General features: G+C 43.9%; 1 protein-coding gene across 1 annotated transcript; it reads right to left on the minus strand.

Moving 5' to 3' along the window:
• Window positions 1-990: 990 nt before the first annotated feature.
• On the minus strand, window positions 991-9,859 carry F2RL1 (F2R like trypsin receptor 1). Its single transcript, XM_044446479.1, has 2 exons — window positions 9,749-9,859; window positions 991-2,792 (listed from the first exon to the last, which is right to left on the minus strand). Exons 1-2 carry the CDS (start codon window positions 9,819-9,821, stop codon window positions 1,696-1,698), a joined length of 1,170 nt encoding a protein of 389 aa, XP_044302414.1. The 5' UTR covers window positions 9,822-9,859; the 3' UTR covers window positions 991-1,695.
• Between the last annotated feature and the right edge of the window lie 9,030 nt (window positions 9,860-18,889).

Here is an 18,889-nt window from a genome sequence, read left to right on the forward strand (position 1 = left end):
GCCACACAAGGGAGCCCCCGGAGGGAACCAAAACCCCAAAGACTCCATTGCCATGATTTTACGGGGGGGGTGTCTTGTACCACGCCAAAGGGGTGACCCCCTCTGGCATCTTCCCCTTTGGGGTGTTGCTGCCCCACTTCTGGCCCAGCAGATACAGGCCTTCTCTTGAGACAGGTACTGCCAGCTCCTCCTCTTGCACACTAAGTCTGCTTCTCTTAGTAGCAGGAAAGACAGGCCAGTGGAAAACTGGACCTGGCTGATGATCACAGAAGACAACAGCTCGCTGCCTTGATGAGTGTCCCAGTTTGCCTGTCTTTGACATCAGGCTTTCAATCCCAAAGAAAGTCATATAGATTGAGCTTTCCCTTTTGGGGTGCGAGTTTGATGTGACTTGAGGTGTGAGGTTTCTTACCATGAACTGTTGAATGAGTTGTTTGATGTGAATATCCATCCGATTATTGGTGCTGGATATTGTTAACTGCTGGCATGTCTTATGCTTATTTAAATGAATTCTCATTGAAGTAATATTTTAGTGTTATTAAATTATAGCTGTTGCATTTGGGTTTGTGGACTGCTTTTAGTGCAATGCATTGTGGAAAATGCAGCATACAAGTAAACTAAGATTAAAGTCTAGAAAAACTCTAAGTGGAAAGAGAAGAATGACTCAGCACCCTTCAGCACAGAAAGTACTATTAACAAATAGAGTAGAACAACACATTTGTCCCACCAGAATAATCTCTCTGTCCATAGGACTGAGCCACTCATTGTTTTGAATGTTTCTTAAATCTGCATATTCAGGAGCAGGTGGAGAAGGAAAAAAAGTCAAATTAGACTCACCCGGAGAGTCATCTTGGCTAATGGATGGAATAGAAATTTAATATATAATTAAAAAGAAGTTTAGTAAACCAAGGACACACTGACCTTCCTGTCTGCAAGAGCTCTGCAAGGCGACATTGCAGCAATTTAAAATGATACACAATATAACTTGAGTATATCAAAAGTAACTCTTTATAAAAAGTTTATAATATTGCTGCAAAGTACAACTGTTATTTTCCAAAATACACACACTTGCAAACTACATTAACATTGCATAATAGTCATGTTCCATATTCACATCTGAGAGAGGGAGGGAGAGAGGGAGGGTATACTTATCAGTGCAAAGTACAGGCACATGAATATCCATAATACAGTATTGCAGGGCCTCCTTGCATTCCAGAGAGGCAATAAACAGATTTGACAAACAGGAATGATTAGTTTACATACTCCTGCGCATATGTTGTAAGACAGGGCTCGTCTCACAAACACAGAGCATGGCCCTCAAGACTCAAATCATTGAACTGTTACATAAAGATCAGCTATTACTTAAGTCTGTCACTACCTTTTTATAATGTAGACCTGGGTTTTACTAGCAACCCATTTTTGATTGTCAGCATTTACCTTGTCAATTGACTAATTACTCTGTAAAAACAAAATCTGACACAGGTGCACATATGATTAAAAATAGTACCTATATCATGTTTTCTGTTACCTTTCTTTTTCTAAAAGCCTTCAGCATGTGCCATTTGAAAAAAGACAGCAGTTTGTCAGTTCTGGCAGAGCTCTGCTATGAAGCAAATTTGGTTATGAGTTCCATTTTAAAAATACATGAAACTTTGCCAGTGCGAGTCCAAGCATTCCTGCCTCTCACACACAAATTTAGTAAGTTGATTTTGTTGTGTTTGAACTGGAGGAATAAGAGGGTGTTTTCTTTGGGTATCGGTTTGAAGAAAGGGAGACTTGCATCCTCTTCGTAGTACGCACACTTCTACAGAGGAGAGCGTTTTTCAGGTTATCCCTAAAGTCTTTCGAAACAAAGTAATAGATGAATGGATCGATGCAGCTGTTTAGAGTAGAAAGGCACAGTGCTGTGATGTACGATGCGTATATCCTACTGTTACCATAGGTTTTGATTTGGGCATAGTGCACCACAAGCAGAACATTGCTGGGCACAAAGCATATCAAGTACATGGAAAGCACCGTAATAATGAGCTTGATAGCTCTTTTGCGCTTCTTCCCGATGTTTACATCTGTAATGGAAGCATTCAAAGTCTTTATCATGAGGATGTAGGAAACAGCTGTCAGAATGGCTGGGAATAAGAAGACTCCAATAGCTAGAGAGAGGAAGTAGCTATACATGTCATTGGCCAAAAGTGCATGAGGCAAAACATCGTGACAAGTGGTGATGTTGAGGTTAGCTATAGAAACAGTTTGGGTAGGAATATATAATGGAATGGTTCCGAGTAGAATCAGGATCCATATTGCAGCTGAAATTCCGATGGCGATTTCCGATTTCTTCCTTGAATGCAGTATGGGGTTCACAATGACCCAGTACCTTTGAACACTGAGGCATGTCATGAAAAGAATGGAGCAGTACATGTTTCCGTAGAAGAACCCAACAAGGACTTTGCACAGGCCTTCCCCATAGATCCAGTTGTTGCCATTAATATGATACGCAATCTTCAGAGGGAACCAAACCACAAAGAGGAGATCTGCCAGGGCCAAGTTAGCCATATAGATCACTGCTGGGTGCTTCTTCTTTGTTCTCAAGAAGAAGACCCAGAGGGCCATTGCATTGCTTGGTAAGCCAACTATGAATACGACAATGTAAACAATGGGCAGGAAAACTGTAGTCAACTTCCCAGTAAGGACTTGGGTTGCGAATTCATCTATTTGGTACATTGCTCTAGAGGTATTGCTTGCATTGGTTTTATGTCCAATAAAACTTCTTCCTTTTGTGAAGGTTTCATTTCTCACTAAAAAAAAGAAAGAAAGCAAAGGTGTCAGGCTACTTATTGGTTAAGTGTGATAGGTAATACTTACAAATACTCTGATACTATAAATCTATTTACTATTAGACTATAGTACCATTGAACAAAGAGTTCAATTTAGCAAGCTTACTCCTGGAAAAGAGCCAGTAAAACAAGCTGTGAGTTGTCTGTTAGTAAAACATTTAGGAGCTACCATATTTCAGCTTCCACATGGAAGCCGAGAGAGACTGCCTGGAGCAATCAACTGAGGGTGGATTAGGCATGAGAGGGGTGAGCAACTCTGTCCCATGCTACTCTTCCATTGTTCAAGACCCTCTCATGAGTGACCCCCACCCCCCCACACACACACCTCTAGGGAGCTGCTGTGGCAGGCCTGAAAGAGCAAGGACTTTTTGAAAAAACCCATTCAGTCTTTAAACTATTGTGCTGGATAGTAAACACAGAAAGACAGACAGGCCAGTAGCAATCCTAGGACAGTTAGATTCTTTTAAAAACAAAATAACTTTGCTTGTTGCCTGGTGATTACTAGGATATCACCAAGGGCTTCCTGATATGGGCCTTCTGGAAATTCTGAACTGGAAAATTGCCAAAGGCAGATTAGGCTAACTTGCATATGGATATTTGCATTGGAAAGGCTTAAGTTGGAATTGAAAAATCACTAGAGAATGATCAAATTTAGTTTGTGTTTTGTCTTGGACTCAGTACAGCACAAGTACATGACCTGAATATTCAGGGAAAAATAGTAAAGCACATTTAGGGTGTGATCCAGTGCTCTTTAATGCAGATGCACCCAAGCCTCTAAACCCAGAGGTTTAGGTGCATCCAGTGCATGTAGCAAAGCAGGATATGCTGTGCCTCACATCATATATCTCAGATGGCCATTTTCAGCCTCCTAGATTGTGTGTGGGAAAGGGGGAGGGAAGAAGGCAAGCCATGTAAGCCATGGGCTTCAGCCCCCCCCCCCCCACCTCATTTCCTTCTCTCTGGAAAGGAGAGAGGCTGGAGCTTCAAATAATCCCATGAGCCTCCCATGCAACCCCAAGGGGCACCAGATGGAGCACTTAATGTGATTTAATTATATTATATAGATATTTGTACTGAAATACATACACATTCAAAGATAATAATATACTATCCCTGTTTAAATGTAAGTAAGAAAGACCACACACTGAAAACTACTGACACTTTAATACCACTTTGGCCAACCTGAAGCCTTCCAAGGGTAAGACTACACTTCCTAGCATATTTCAGTCAGCATGGAAGGCACCACACTGGAAGCTGTGCAAATTAATTTTAGCACCCCTTACAACTGTGTGGAAAACCACTCATCTGTTTCAGCCAAGTTGAGCTCTCCCACACCAAGGTTGCTGGTACTTTCAGTTTTGTAGTCACTACCTGTTACCTGTTAATTCCATTTTCCTCTGAGTCACAGATATATTTCAACAATGTCTTACATACTTGCTAGGGATAAGCACTTTAATAATGTTTATTACAACTTCAGAAGCTCCTAGCTTTGTTGTTGGTATTTGCCATGCACTCATTTTCATTGACGAATTTACAAAATAGTACATTTTTCCACAAGCACAATGCACCTCATATCATTAACTGGCACCCTCCAGAAGGTTGGACCATAATACCAATAAGCCTCACCTAGATTTTGGGATAGTCCAATGCATCTGGAGGGCACCAGTTGGGGAAGGCTGTTCTAGAAGGCACCCATCAGTTATACAGAATAACTAAGACAAAAAAACATATGGCACAGAGTTTGCAAGTGTAAACTAACTTGGCCCAGTTCTCATTGGTGCTCGTAAACCTGGGTCTGGGCTAAAGCAGCAAGCAAGGATAAAACTACACATCACCCAGACAAAGGCACCTTCTCAAACCTGTATTTTGCCAAGATGAATATTGACACTGGTGGGCAGAAGGGCATGCTTAATTCAAGCTATGCCTGCTAATAATCCCCTCAAGAGCCCTAATCGCTGTTTTACTTTTATGTTTTTATCACATCTTTCCTGCAAGGAGCACAGAATAGTGCTTCTCATTCGCCCTCTCATTTTCTCCTTATATCTAACTATGGATGTAAGTTGCTAAGCCCAGCCTAAGATTGCAACAGGAGATCATGGCTTGGTGGAGGAAAGACTTATGAGTGGCTAAAAAAAGAGGATCAAGGACAACAATTAGTATACACTACACATACAGTACTTTATGTGTATAGATGGGGTATGGCAGGGGGCACTACCCTAACGCTAAACATTTTAAAAATAATTTAGTTTAAGCAGAACCAAGTTACATCTCAAGATAGGGCAGAAGTCTGTTACCAGGTGACAGGTGTGCCTTCCAGTTTAGGCAGCTGCTAACCTGCTGCTGATGGGCCATAATTGTTATGGTTCTTTATCCTTAAAGTGAAATTGGAGAAGAGGATGCTCCTCCATAAAGGACACATGGCAACCCTACTCATGTCCAAGGGTATCTAAACCCAGTTCTCCTCAGTAACCCACCACCCTAATTCAGCCTTCCCCAGCTGGAGCCTTCTGGATGCTCTTAACAGCCAGTCAGATCTGGCCGTTCTAATCCCCACACCTTAATGTGGGTACCATAAGCTGGGACACCAGCTGTGTCCCAGCTTATTTTTATATGAGCACCTGGGAACACAATAAAAGGCAGGAAAAGCCTGTCAGACTTCCTTGAAGGTGTTCCTCCTCTGCATCATGGTTATAAAACAAACAGCGCATTGGCAACGGCGTGTTTGACTCATAGCATGAAATTCCACATAAGCAAAGAGAAGCTAGGCCAAGTTCTTCAACACCTGCTCTCAGACACCAAGCACTGGTTAGTCAGGACAAAGCTCTCTTAGAGTAAAGTTGTTAGACACCTAAATGCAGAGCTTCAGTGTGGTATGAAGTTACTACTGGATGCCAAATGGACCCACTGGGTCAAAGGCTCAGCCATTCATGATTCTGGTAGTAAGAAAGATGGCTGCTGTGGGTGCTTATTCTCAAGGACAGTTGGGTGGACTTCAGAGAAATTGGATTGTGAAGCAGAACTGGGGAAAGCCTGGGAATGTGGGTCAAGCTGAGACACTGAGATGAGAGGAGATGCTTATCTCAAGGTCAGACTCCCAAGGTGGACAGACAGTCTCTGGGATAACCAAGACGTATGGTTGGTGGGAGGAAACTTGGAACAGGAGACTCAGATGAGGTGAGTATGGCTCTTGACCTCATGATGCATTGGCAGCAAAGGAGGGTGGCCCAATTAGAGGATCAGTACATGCAAAAGAGGCATGCTCACTTTCAGAAGGTCCCTCGGAAAGGAAGAATGAGGCATGCACTTAAGGAGAGTTCCTGGAAGTGATTGCTAGACTGAGTTCAACAAACTGCTCTGTTCATGCTCAAAGATTCATTCTGGATGTTCTGTGCTTTTGAGGTCAATAAAGAATTTTTTCGCAAGGAAAATGGTCTGTGGCCTTTGAATGCACAAGGAAGGAACCCCGGCTGAACCATTAGCAAGCCCAGTTTCCTTCTGTTCATGAGAATGGTTCATTCTTGGAACTACCTGAAAACCAGAATGGAAAGTCTGCTTTCACTACCCTTGCCAGTTTGTGCACAAAAAGGTGCTGAAGGGAACCATGCTCAAAAGGAATGCTTTTCCCACCCCACCATATTCACTTTGATTCTCAAAATATTGCCATGCCCATCAAGAAGGTCCTGAACTGCTACTTGGAAATGTTGGATGTTCAAGTTCTTCTGTCTCTGCCCTTGTACATTCCATAGCTAACCTCCACCCCTGCAGTTACAGAAGCTTTGGAGCCAACTGAGAAGAAAACATGTCCTTTTTAATTCCTCATGACTTCCCTAGGCAAAAATTAAACTGAAATTTTTGCCTAGGAACATCTCTAAGTCATATGATACGTGCATATAAATCTTTCCCTGCAAAGAGAAGGGACTCGGGGTAAGTGAATTCCGATCCCCTGTCTGAACACTCTCCTTCCACAAGAGATGCACCACCTGTCCTTCTGAAACGTTCCCTGTTTCTTAACTAGGGCTACCTGTACTCTGCATGTCACTTTCACTACAATTGTCTCCCCCATCCCAAAACAAAAACAAAACAAAACAAACAAAAAAACCAGAAGGATAAACACTCCTGAACAGAGCTCTTTCATAAAGCTCCATGCAGTTATTCACCTGAAACTCTGTATGTGTGATTCACTCAGAAGGGGAAACTTGCTGATTCTGCCAAGAAATAAAGTAGTTATTGGCAGCTCCTTAAAAATAAAAATTTAAAGTGACAGACCCCTGTACAACTATTTGTCTGAAATATGGCAGGTATTATTATAAGGTATTGTTATAATACCTGCTGCACACTTCATTCAATTATAGGGAACATAAACAAGAGTATATCCATTTGTTAATTCAAATGATAGTTAATGGGAGCTATGATTGCAGCCCTCTTGGGGAAAAAGATTATGCCCCCCCTTATCTGAATGCATAGACGTTTAGAAAATAATCATCAAGTAGTAACCATCAATTAAATACTCTCTGTGTGCTTCCTACAAATGAGCACAAGAGACATTCAGACTTATTTAAAGGGTTTACAATGAAAGGGGAAGCTGCAAGAGCTATCATGAATGCCATAATGCCATTAATAGCAACAGAGCAGACATCTTTTTTATATACTTCCTGAAAGTTTCAAATGTATATGAGAAAATCAAAATAAGATTAAAGTCCATGCTTGATGGACACACATGCACACACAAAAACACAAAAAGTATGACACAAGGATAAACAAAAGTTGCCCAAATGATGATGGTAAAGCCATGCATTCATTCTGCTAGAGTTCCTTTAACAGGACTTGCATTTCAAAATTGAAAAGCTCCAGGTTCTAGTCTCATTCTTGAAACTTTAGTATTAAAAAGGGGGGAAGCTACATTACTAGGAAAGGTAGTCATTTTTCTTGATGGTGAGCAGTGGAACCAAATACTTTGATTTATATATGATTATGACCTCTCATACTTTGCTCATCCAGAAAGCTGAACTGCCTTCATCTTGCTGCTTAGGCCAAATTAGCAGCAAAATAGGGAGTCCTTATGGTGGACAAAATGGAACAAGTTATGATAAGTCCATTTTGGAAGCATTCCCTATTGTGCAATTCAAGATCATAACTTTGCTGCAAGATTTAAGTCCCAGATTTTTGCTCCACGGAACATACCCAGTAGGCATCAAAAATGACCGAGCCTGTCAGATTACAGATGAAGGCAGCTATAATACATCACATGGGCTGTGAGTTACCCCATATGCATTTCCACTGATCCTCTAACTGCTCCCCAAAACCTCCTCTTTGTGTCTTAATAAATGAACAAAATTGTCTGCTATTGTCAAAAATACAATAGTTTGACAAATTCAGGTTAAAGATTCAACAGGTATTTTGCATTTGCATTTCTCAAAACAGATCAGCCCAAGAGGAAAAAAAAAACTTTTTATACATCTTTAGCCTGAACCTTCAGGGAGAAAAAAAATGTAACATCTAATGTCTGTTAGCAAGGGCTTCCTGCTTTCTGAGCAAATGCCACTAATTCAAGTGAGAAATTTACACAGATACCCATATCTCATACCAGTCTCCCTCCCCACAAGCTGCTGCCTTCGGGACACGATCCCATCTCTCAGGTTGCGGGAGGCTGCTCTATCACTAATAGCTCTTGGTGAGCAATTCACAAGCAATTCTACTTTGGAACTTTCAATTTTGTGAAGACAAGGGTAAAGCAAACAGGGTTGTCAAAGAGGCTCCGGCCATCTTCTGCCTGCAATGAGCAATTCAACGGATGTATCTGAAATGAGCACCACAGTTCTCAAGGGACAGCACTGTGAAGGTACTGGGTTTCGATAAGGGGCCATAGCTTAGTGGCAGAGTACCAACTTTGCATGCAGAAGATTCCAGTTTCATTCCCTAGCACCTCCAGGTCGGGCTGGAAAAGCTCCTGCCTGATGCCCTGGAAAGCCGCTACCAGCCAGTGCTGGACTGGATGGAGGGAGGCAGAGTCTGACTCAGTATAAGGCAAATTTGTGTTACCCCTTCTCAGTTGCAGTGAATGACCTCATGTTTCAGGGATGTCTTAAGAACAACGTAGTCTTTTGTCTGTCTAGACATGTGTATGATTGAACCTGCTTCATTAGATGCCTCGCCAAGAAGAGCAAAGCTGTACGCAACTACCAGTTCCCATTCCCCCAAATGCTAATTCCCTTTTGGGGAATTAACAGGAAGTTTTTAAGGATTTCAAGCGTTAGAGATAGGCATTTAGGGCACAACTCTATACATGCTTAAATAGAAGAGGAAAAAAAAGCTGCCCGGGGAATGCTGGGAGTTGCTCGACTTTTTCTTCCCTGTCTGACCACGCATAGCTGCGCGCCCTCAAGTGCCTGTGGCATGAAAGCAAAACTGTGCCACGAAGAAACGCAAGTTTGCTCCGAGTCCCTGGTTGCAGGACGCAGAAGAACCAGCGTGGAGAAGTGCTCGTGAAGCCAGGCACTTCGATCACCGCCACGGCTAAAGATCTTTATCCAAACGCCACTCAGCGCGACTCGGGAGTCAACATTCCTCCTTCTCGCGGAATAACTTCTTGCTTGCCCAGCGCTGCGCCGGGACCCAAGTCCAGGGCCTGACGGGCGAGTGAAACTGCCCCGCCCCGCCCCGCCCCACCCCACCCGTGGGCTATTTCATTATCTGGTCGAGGAATAAAAGCAGTTTCTGAGGAGGGAGGGAAGGAAATTAAGACACGAGCGATCGCAGCCCCTGTGCGGCTGCAGCTGCTCCTTGCACACGCCCCCCGCGAATCGTCCGTCTCGAGCGAAAACGCGTCCAATGTCTGAACCAACCAGGTCAAGGAAGTCCAGCGTCAGGCGCTGGGATCATTCGGCTTCCCTGCCTCCGTCCCGCGTTCTCGTCCTCACCTGTAGCAGACCCGAGCGCCAGAGCGCCAGCCAAGACCAGGCTCCGGGGCCAAGCCCAGCTCGCGCGCCCCATCGCCGCGACACGAGTCTCGCTGGGCGGCTGCGACGGACACCAGCACCTCGCTCGACGACCTCCTCCTCCTTCTCGCCGCCAGTGCCTCTGGAGTTTCGTCACTACCTAAAAAGGAGAGGAGAGCAGGGGGAGGCGGGGGAGGCGGGCGGAGCAGCCGAAGCACCTGGTCACGTCAGCGCTGAGGCCCCGCCCCCTCCGCGCCAGGTGTGCGTCCTCTCCGCGCGGCCCGGGCGGTGCGCGTGGCGCGTCGCTAGAGGGACCTTGGGCCAGCGCGACCTTCCAGGCGGCGCCATCTGGCCCCAGGAGGCCCCGCGGTCTCCGGAGGCTGCGAAGAAGCCCCCTGGCGTCCAGCGGGGATTCCTGGGTGCCCGCTCGGCTGCACTCGGACTCTCCCGAGTGGGTCCGCGCCGTTGGCTCCCTAGGGTGCGACCCTGCACTCGTTCCCACAGAGAAAAGCCTTACTGTGCCCTAGCCAGGCAGTTTGCTGGCTCAAGCACGCGCAGGGGTGCGCCTTTTGACTGCAATGCTGTTCACGCTTTACGGGGCGTCCTTAGGACTGGAGCTCGAGATTGATGCCCAGGGCCGTACAGCTCGCCCCCCCGCCCGACCTTGAGAGTGCAAAGTGAAGAGGGCAGTGGAAAGGAGGCTGGGCATCAGCACCTTGCTAGTCATGGGTAAACCGGAGCCCCCCAGGGCTGAGGAGGGTTGCACCCTTGGGCTTCGAAACATTTTATATCTGGCGTGGCTGGGAGGGTCTGTGGTTATTGATGTTTATTTGTGTCTGATGCACAGCTTACTATTAGAATGTTTACTGTTATCACAGTTCCACAATAAAATGGTGCTTGATATCAGGATTGCACAAAAGAACACAATGGGGCTTTGATGTGTTAAGTAAGCATAAAACAGGAAATGTCGCCCATACTCCAAATTGCTTTTTTAACAGGGTTTCCAAACTTATTTTTTGTCCCCTACAGCTAGGTCCTTATAAAATGCAAGGTCTCAAATTACCTAGTTGCACAGGAGCAAGCCCCATTCTTTATTCATTTAAAATGTTATTTTACATTTTATTTTATTTTAAATATTCCTCTCTCCTTCAGCCAAAAAGGCTCCTGGAGCAAGACAGTCCCTTGCCTGCAGTTTTACAATCTGAAAAGGCATGACACATAAGGAGAAACAGTCTTTGCATGTAACACAGCCAGACTTTTAGCATGCACAGGATCATGCTGTTAAGGTTAATGAAGAAAGCCATCTGGAAGATTTGAGGGGAGAACGCCCTTCTTTTTTCAAAGTTTCTCTCCAAGGGCAAACACGAGGATAAACATCCGGCTTCCACTTCATGGGAAGAAATCTGCTGAGGAAGGAGACAAAGGAGCAAAAAGAGTAGGTGGCAGAAGGAAAAGAGTTAAAAAGCTCCTTTTCTTCTCCTTGCCATTATTTCATCATTTCAATTTAAGTCTGCTTTCCTTAAACCTATAATATGGCTTTTGTCCTTTCAAATGAATTATTTTGCCATGCTGGGGTCTGATAATGTGTACATTCCTAAGCTTTGCTGAGATTTATTTATTTGTTTTAAGTTATGCTGGGTTGTTGTTGTTGTCTTTATTGTTGTCTTTGCTAGTTATTGTTGATGTTAGGAATGTTCCTGACATTGTTCCATTTAATTGCAAGTTATCTTGAGTTTGGTTTTAATCATAAAAGGCCAGGATTGACTGAGAATACATAAATATATTTCAAGAATATGAGATATGCATAGATAAAGGCAGAAACCATATGCATATTTTAAAGTACTTCACTCATCACTGGGGAATCATACCTCTTCTCTCACAAAGTACACCCCTCTACTTTGTGAGAGCACATAGTTTACCACTGCTAACATGTCACATTTTTTCTGTTTTTAATGCCACCATGACCCAAAGATTGAGCCTAAAGAAGACTTGTCCACCCCTGCAGCTGGCCTTTTGACAGACTGGGGCATAGTCCCATGCATATCCTGGTAGCCCACCTTGGGGCATAATCTTTTCTACTGACTGGTCTCCAGTTAAAGTTTACCTCCCCCTGCCTGTATGTTTCCTCTTCCCTGAGTCACCCTAAAGCAGTCAGGATTTTTGGAGGGGGAGAGACTCTGGCCCCCTGCTCTCAGCATGACCCAAAGCAGTTATCTAGATTAGCTTCACAAGAAGCAGGAGCTAAATCCCCCAATTTCTCAAGACCCCAACCTGCTGAGGTGATTGGAAGCAGGAAAAGAGGGCTTGGCCTGCCCTTGTGCTCAAGCACATGCCCATGTGGTCTCCAAGCCACCACCTAGTACAGCATGCACCCTCAGGGCTTCAGAGTAGCTCTCCACAACCTGTAAAGGTGGTGTTGGTTTCACCAGTGCCTTCCCAATACCTTTCCTATTTTTAATTATGGCCCACTCTGCCTGCTACACTTTTGAAAGGAGAACAGCACCAGTAATTTGTTTACATTTTTCTGAAGAAGCAGCAGCAATGCAACCATGGATGGAAGATGGAGCTTTCCCATCACTGGTGAAAATTACAAGGTACCAACCTTGTTAGTTTCATAGGGAAAGGGGCAGAAAAGGAAACCTGTGTCTATGAAGCTCCCTTCCCCCCACCACACATGCATGCTAACACACACACACACACACACACACACTGGGAGAAATGACAAGGTGATGGTCGGGCAGAGGACTAAAATCCACTTCATGTGGAACCCACACAAAATGGGCTGCTGCCGTGGGCTGGCATATTGGAATGGAACTTGAGAGATCTGGGTTCTAGTCTCTGCTTGGCTTTGAAGGTCACTGAGTAACCTTGGACCAGTCATGGGCTCTCCACTTAACTTGCTTCACAGGACTGTTATGAGGATAAAATGGAGAGTAGGTGTATGTAACTAATGATACTTGAAAGAGGAAAAAGACAGGATGAAAATGTAATAATAAAAGAAATAAAGGGCAGGAAGACTGAATGGCAGTTGTAGAGTCAACTTACTGATTTGCCATCATTTTATACTGACTGCATTTTAATTAGCTACTTTGATTGATCATATTTTTAATGGGATGAATGACTTCAGTATCTACTTCTTCTCAATGTTATCATTATGATGAATCTTGAAATTATATATATGCATTGCATTTGTGGGGCTGGAAACAAGATGGGATGGATCTCCCCTGTCCTCTGCCATACACCCTCCATGCCTGCTCCAGATGGCCCTGCAAAGTTTTGGAGCAGAGCAGATTTGGAAGGTGCTTTTGGGCAGCAGAGGGGAGGAGAGGACAGGGAAATCCTTTTTCACCAGTAGTAAACATTCCATTGGTAGAAAGACAATCTTGGGCCCCGTCCTCTGCATTTGTACACCACCCTGAAAAACATTTTTGGATAAAGGAACAACTAGGATTTCAGCACTTATTCTCCGGCACCAAAAGAGTACACTTAAGCCATAGTCTTATGTGTATCTACTCAAAAGCCACCTCTAAGTGTGTGTGTGTTGAGGGGTGGGGGATTTGCTGGTTAGTTTGTGTGTAGAATTGCAGCTTTATGCTACCAAAGTGATAATTTATCTTGAAGAAAAACCTTAACATTATTTACTTATTTATGTTTATAGTTTTTGTATACCATTCCACATCTAGGCGGATTCTGGTGAACAGTACAAAGCTAAAACAGATTTTAAAATATAAAAATACACTGAAAACAAGATAACATTCAAATCATGGCTGGACAGCACTTGGGCAGGAAGAAAGTCTTCCTGGAGGAAGCTGAAAGCAAACAGTGCTAGTGCCTGTCTGACCTCCCAAGGCAGCAAATTCCACAGAAATTAGATGGGCACACAGAAGGCTCCTCTCCGGATGGACTCCAGTCAGGCCATGGTCCCTGTGGAATCACCATGAGAAGGTCCCCTTGGGCAGGTTGGTAAGGGAGCAGGTGTTCTCTCAGGCATCTTGATCCCACATTGTTCAGAGACCTTAAACTTGGCCCTGTAATGAAGAGGTCACCAGTGCTGTTCTTTCAGCAAAGGAATCACATGTTGAAAAGGGCACTTCCTGCTAACAGTCAAGCTGCTGCATTCATTAAGCACTAGCTTCAGCTTCTGAAACAGCCTTAAGCACCCTCTCACATGCAGCACACTGTAGTAATCCAGTCTTGGGGTCACCAGCACCTGCATCACCAAGGTCCATCTAGCCCTGTCCAGGAGAAGCCATGGCCGGTGAAACAACCAAGGATAGTAAAAGGCACTCTAAGCTGCTGCAGTAACTTCAAACTCAGGGCCAGCAACAGATCGAGGGGTACCCACCCTAACCCATCCAGAACAGTAAATAAGTCCATCTCCCAGACTTGGGAACATGCAGCTGCAGGGCTGCTGAATTGTTTGAGTTGATTCACCCTCAACCCGCCCACCATGGAGTTGAGACACAAGAATTACACAGCCTGTCCTGAATCACTTGTCACAGAGACGGAGCTGTATGCCATCAGCATACTGATGGCACTTGGCCCCAGATCCCCTAATGGCCACTTCCAGAGGCTTCACATAGCTATTACGACAACACTGGGAACAGGATGGTACCCAGTTGCCAAGGGTCTGAGAAATAATCACTCAGTGTTACACTCTGAAATCAACCCCACAGGGAAGACTGGAACATGTGGAACCCATTGCTTCCAAGACCTCATCCTCACTCAGGAGGATACCAAGACTGGTCTCAAAAGCTGATGCAAATATAAGTCACTCCCAAAAAAGCTGAAAGAAACCAGTCATGATTGTTGTTTTAAAACATGTTTTATTGTTTGCACATAAATGGAATTCTGGTTCAGAGATAATTGAGTTGAAAAGTATTGATGGCATTGTATAATGAAATTCAGTTTTAACACATTCTTTATTTTAGCATCAAGTGGGTCTAATCCAGCTTGACAGCAAGAGGACATTACGCATAAGCACACCTCTGCTTGTTTTCTTTCTAGTTTTTAGGAAGGAAACCTCCTTTGTATCAACCTTTCATACTGATAGCATTCTCCAAATGTGGATTCTTATCTAGCCAAATGACATCACTCATGCATAAAAGTGAGGTCAGAACCCAAATGTAGGCCTAGGATAAGGCATTGCTGGATGGTTGGAATCCTGAATAGTTGCAGTTGAGACTGCAACATTTCACTGAATACATTCTTCATGCAAATACACATGTGCAGTGTCTCACATAGACACAATCCATGTTCACACATCCAAGTGGTGAAGAATAAATAGGACTTGCTCCCAATAAAGTGTAATTAGGAGAGCATATAGGAGAAACACTTATTACCCAAGAAGAAGAACATAAGAAGACCATGCTGGATCAGTCCAAGCATGATCTAATCTAGAACTGCATTCAAAAAGGGGTCCAATGGACTGCCTAGAGTAAAGCCACAAGTGGGACATAACGCATCAGCACCCTCCCACCCATGTTCCCCAACAACGGATGTACATAGACGTACTTTCCCTGATAGTGGAAGTAGCATATAGTCATCGGGGTGATAGTCAATGGAGGGCATGCAGATTTGATAGCCTTTCCTCCATGAATCATTTTCATGGACAGTATTTCTACCCAGAAACAGTGTACCCAGCTGCTGCAACATACCAAAGAAGTTAAAGCAATAATTCAGGCTGTACCAGAATGTTATTTTAGGCACATCCTTCATGCAGCATTCCTGCACCCCAAGCACAGTGTGATTCTTGAACTCCTCTTGAGTGTAGGCAGATTAAAGTAATTGATGTCTCAATGAATCCAAGTAACCCAATGTGGGAGAAAGTAAAGTTCTAAATTGCTGTCTAGATGTTTAGTAGAAGAGGCAGGCCATTCCACTCTGAAGTTCACATCTGTCCTTTATTACAAATTATCTGTTTAATCACAGTGCTGAATGACCATTACTAATTTCCTTTCTGTTTAAATCATTAGTGAGCAAAAGCTGCCTCAATGAATCATCAGGTCTATTTATCATTAAACTACATTCTTTGTTTCACTTGAATGCTGCCCTTACCCAAAAATACATTATTTCCCACTTGCGCACTGCATTCCCTTATACAGCAGCACAATGGTAATGACATCATAGAACTCTTCCTAATTAACTCAGGTCTGCCTTCCTTTCCTCTCTAATCCTACTGATAGATAAACAGTTAAAACCTGCTGTTTACATTAAAGGATAATAGATTACCCCTAACAATGAGTTGCACTGTGTGCTTATTATACTCACCTCAAGATATTCTAGATATTCTAAACTAGGCTAAGGATTCAGGATTCCTTATATGCTTTACTGTCCTGTAAGAGATTCTGGAAGGGTCCTTTTCTTTTTGCCTCAAAAGGGATGTGAGGAAAGTGAGTGTTAAATGCTCCAGTTCATTGTGTGTTCCTGGGCTTGCTCACTCGCTCTCTCTCTCCCTCACACACAGAGAGACAGACAGACAGACAGACTCACTCTCTGCCAGGCAAGCTCTCCGACATGGTGCTGGAATGCCATGGGGTAAAAATCTGTGTGGATAGGAGGTGGACTTAGTTCAAGGCCATCCCCACCTGCCCAAAAGGTGAAAGCTGCTTAGTACTAAGGCTGGTCAAGTGACTTGGTAACTGAGGCAGAAAATCCCGCCTTTCTGGCAGTAAAAGCACAACAGGCATGAATTAAATATGTAACCCTTTGCTGCCTGAGGCAGTACCTCACCCTGCTTAGCATTAGTGCAGGCCGCAAATGACTGTCAGGGGAAGGGGTCTGCATTCCTTCTTTGCACTCCTGATGCAAAATGGCCCTTACTACAGGGCCTGTAAGAAGGCCTCAGAGTTTCCTTGATTGAGGGTTTAACCCATTTCTCTGTGGAGGCTTCTTTCTTCTTCAGTGTTCATTGCAGAAGATAATTCCCTCTTCTACACAGGGTTTTTCCAATGGTTTCTATTACTCTGCCTTTCCATATATTCTGTTAACCAACCACAGGTTGGCTGTGGTATAATTTCAGTACAGATTTGCCTTTTCATGGAGCTTTTGTTGTCATTTGTTACAATTTAAAATTTAATACTATACCAGATTTTCTTTGCTGTAAAAAAAATCCCACAAAAATGGTTGGAAAACTCAGGAAAGGCCCTGGAAAACAATGGCACTGTAAAAAAAAGCAAAGAAGCCCACTGGTGTAGCTGCAGCACCGGCTTCACATACAGTGGTACCTTGGTTCATGAACTTAATCCGTTCCACGACTGGTCGTAACCCAAATTGGTCTAAAGCCAAGTCAAATTTCCCCATAAGGTTCAATGTCAATAAGGGTAATCTGTTCTGTAATTACTATTTTTTAATCACAGGAAAGACAGGTATGAACACAGGCACCCTGGGAGAGGGAGACAGGTGCGATCGCAGGCACGCTCAGGGGGCGGGGGACGGGGATGGGTGCAATCAACCAATGTGGAGTTTGCAACCTGGGGAATTTTTTTTCTGAAATTTCTGTTCGTGACCCAATTTGGTTGTGAACTGAGGTGTTCCTGAACTGAGGTACCACTGTATTTCCCTTTTTTTATTCTTGATACACCATATATATTTGTGTATAAGACCCCTAATTTTTGCTTTGCTATTATTGCTTTCAAGGATCATCTCCTATGTTGATATATAGAGTAATAATGTGTAGAACAAGCCATCAGGAAGTATATTTCAGAAAAATACCCATGTATGTATATTGCTGTTAGTTGTGAAGTCGTGTCCGACCCATCACAACCCTATGGACAACATTCCTCCACCATCCCCCAGAGTCCACTTAAGCTCACACCGACTGCTTCAGTGACTCCATCTAGCCACCTCATTCTCTGCCATCCCCTTCTTCTTTTGCCTTCAATTGTTCCCAACATTAGGCTCTTCTCCAGAGAGTCCTTCCTTCTCATTAGGTGACCAAAGTATTTGAGTTTCATCTTCAGTATCTGGCCTTCTAAAGAGCAGTCAGGTTGATCTCCTCTAGGACTGACCGGTTTGATCGCCTTGTGGTCCAAGGGACTCGCAGGAGTCTCCTCCAGCACCACAATTCAAAGGACTCAATCCTTCGGCGCTCAGCCTTTCCTTATGGTCCAGCTTTCATTGCAACTGGGAAAACCATAGCCTTGACTATACACGCTTTTTTTGGCAGGGTGATATCTCTACTTTTTAGTATGCTGTCTAGATTTGCCATAGCTTTCCTCCCCAGGAGCAAGCGTCCTTTAATTTCTTGGCTGCAGTCCCTGTCTGCGGTGATCTTGGAGCCCAGGAAAATAAAATCTGTCACTACCTCCATTTCTTCCCCATCTATTTGCCAGGAAGTGAGAGGATCGGATGCCATGATCTTAGTTTTCTTAATGTTGAGTTTCAAGCCAACTTTTGCACTCTCTTTAGTTCCTCTTCACCTTCTGCCATTAGTGTGGTATCACCTGCATATCTGAGGTTGTTGATATTTCTCCCAGCAATCTTAATTCCAACTGGTGATTCATCTAGCCCCACCTTTCTCATGATGTGCTCTGTGTATAAGTTAAATAGGCAGGGCGAAAGTATACAGCCTTGCCAAACTCCTTTCTCAATTTTGAACCAATCAGTGGTTCTGTGTCCACTTCTCACTGTTGCTTCTTGACCCACATATAGGTTTCTCAAGAGACAAATAAGATGGTCTGGTACTCCCTTCTCTTTAAGAACTTGCCACAATTTGTTGTGATCCACACAATCAAAGGCTTTGGCATAGTCAATGAAGCAGAAGTAGATGTTTTTCTGGAACTCCCTAGCTTTTTCCATGATCCAGCATATGTTTGCAATTTGATCTCTAGTTCCTCTCCCTCTTCGCAATCCTGCCTGTACTTCTGGTAGTTCTCAGTCCACATACTGCTGGAGCCTAGCTTGTAGGATTTTGAGCATAACTTTGCTAGCCTGTGAAATGAGTGCAATGGTGCGGTAGTTTGAACATTCTTTGGCATTGCCCTTCTTTGGGATCAGAATGTAAACTGGCCTTTTCCAATCCTGTGACCACTGTTGAGTTTTCCAAATTTGCTGGCATATTGAGTGTAGCACTTTTACTGCATCATCTTTTAAGATTTTGAATAGCTCAGCTGGAATACTGTC

The sequence above is a fragment of the Varanus komodoensis genome, unplaced genomic scaffold (assembly GCF_004798865.1).
Source record: "Varanus komodoensis strain SLA01 unplaced genomic scaffold, ASM479886v1 scaffold5, whole genome shotgun sequence".
Taxonomy (NCBI): domain Eukaryota; kingdom Metazoa; phylum Chordata; class Lepidosauria; order Squamata; family Varanidae; genus Varanus; species Varanus komodoensis.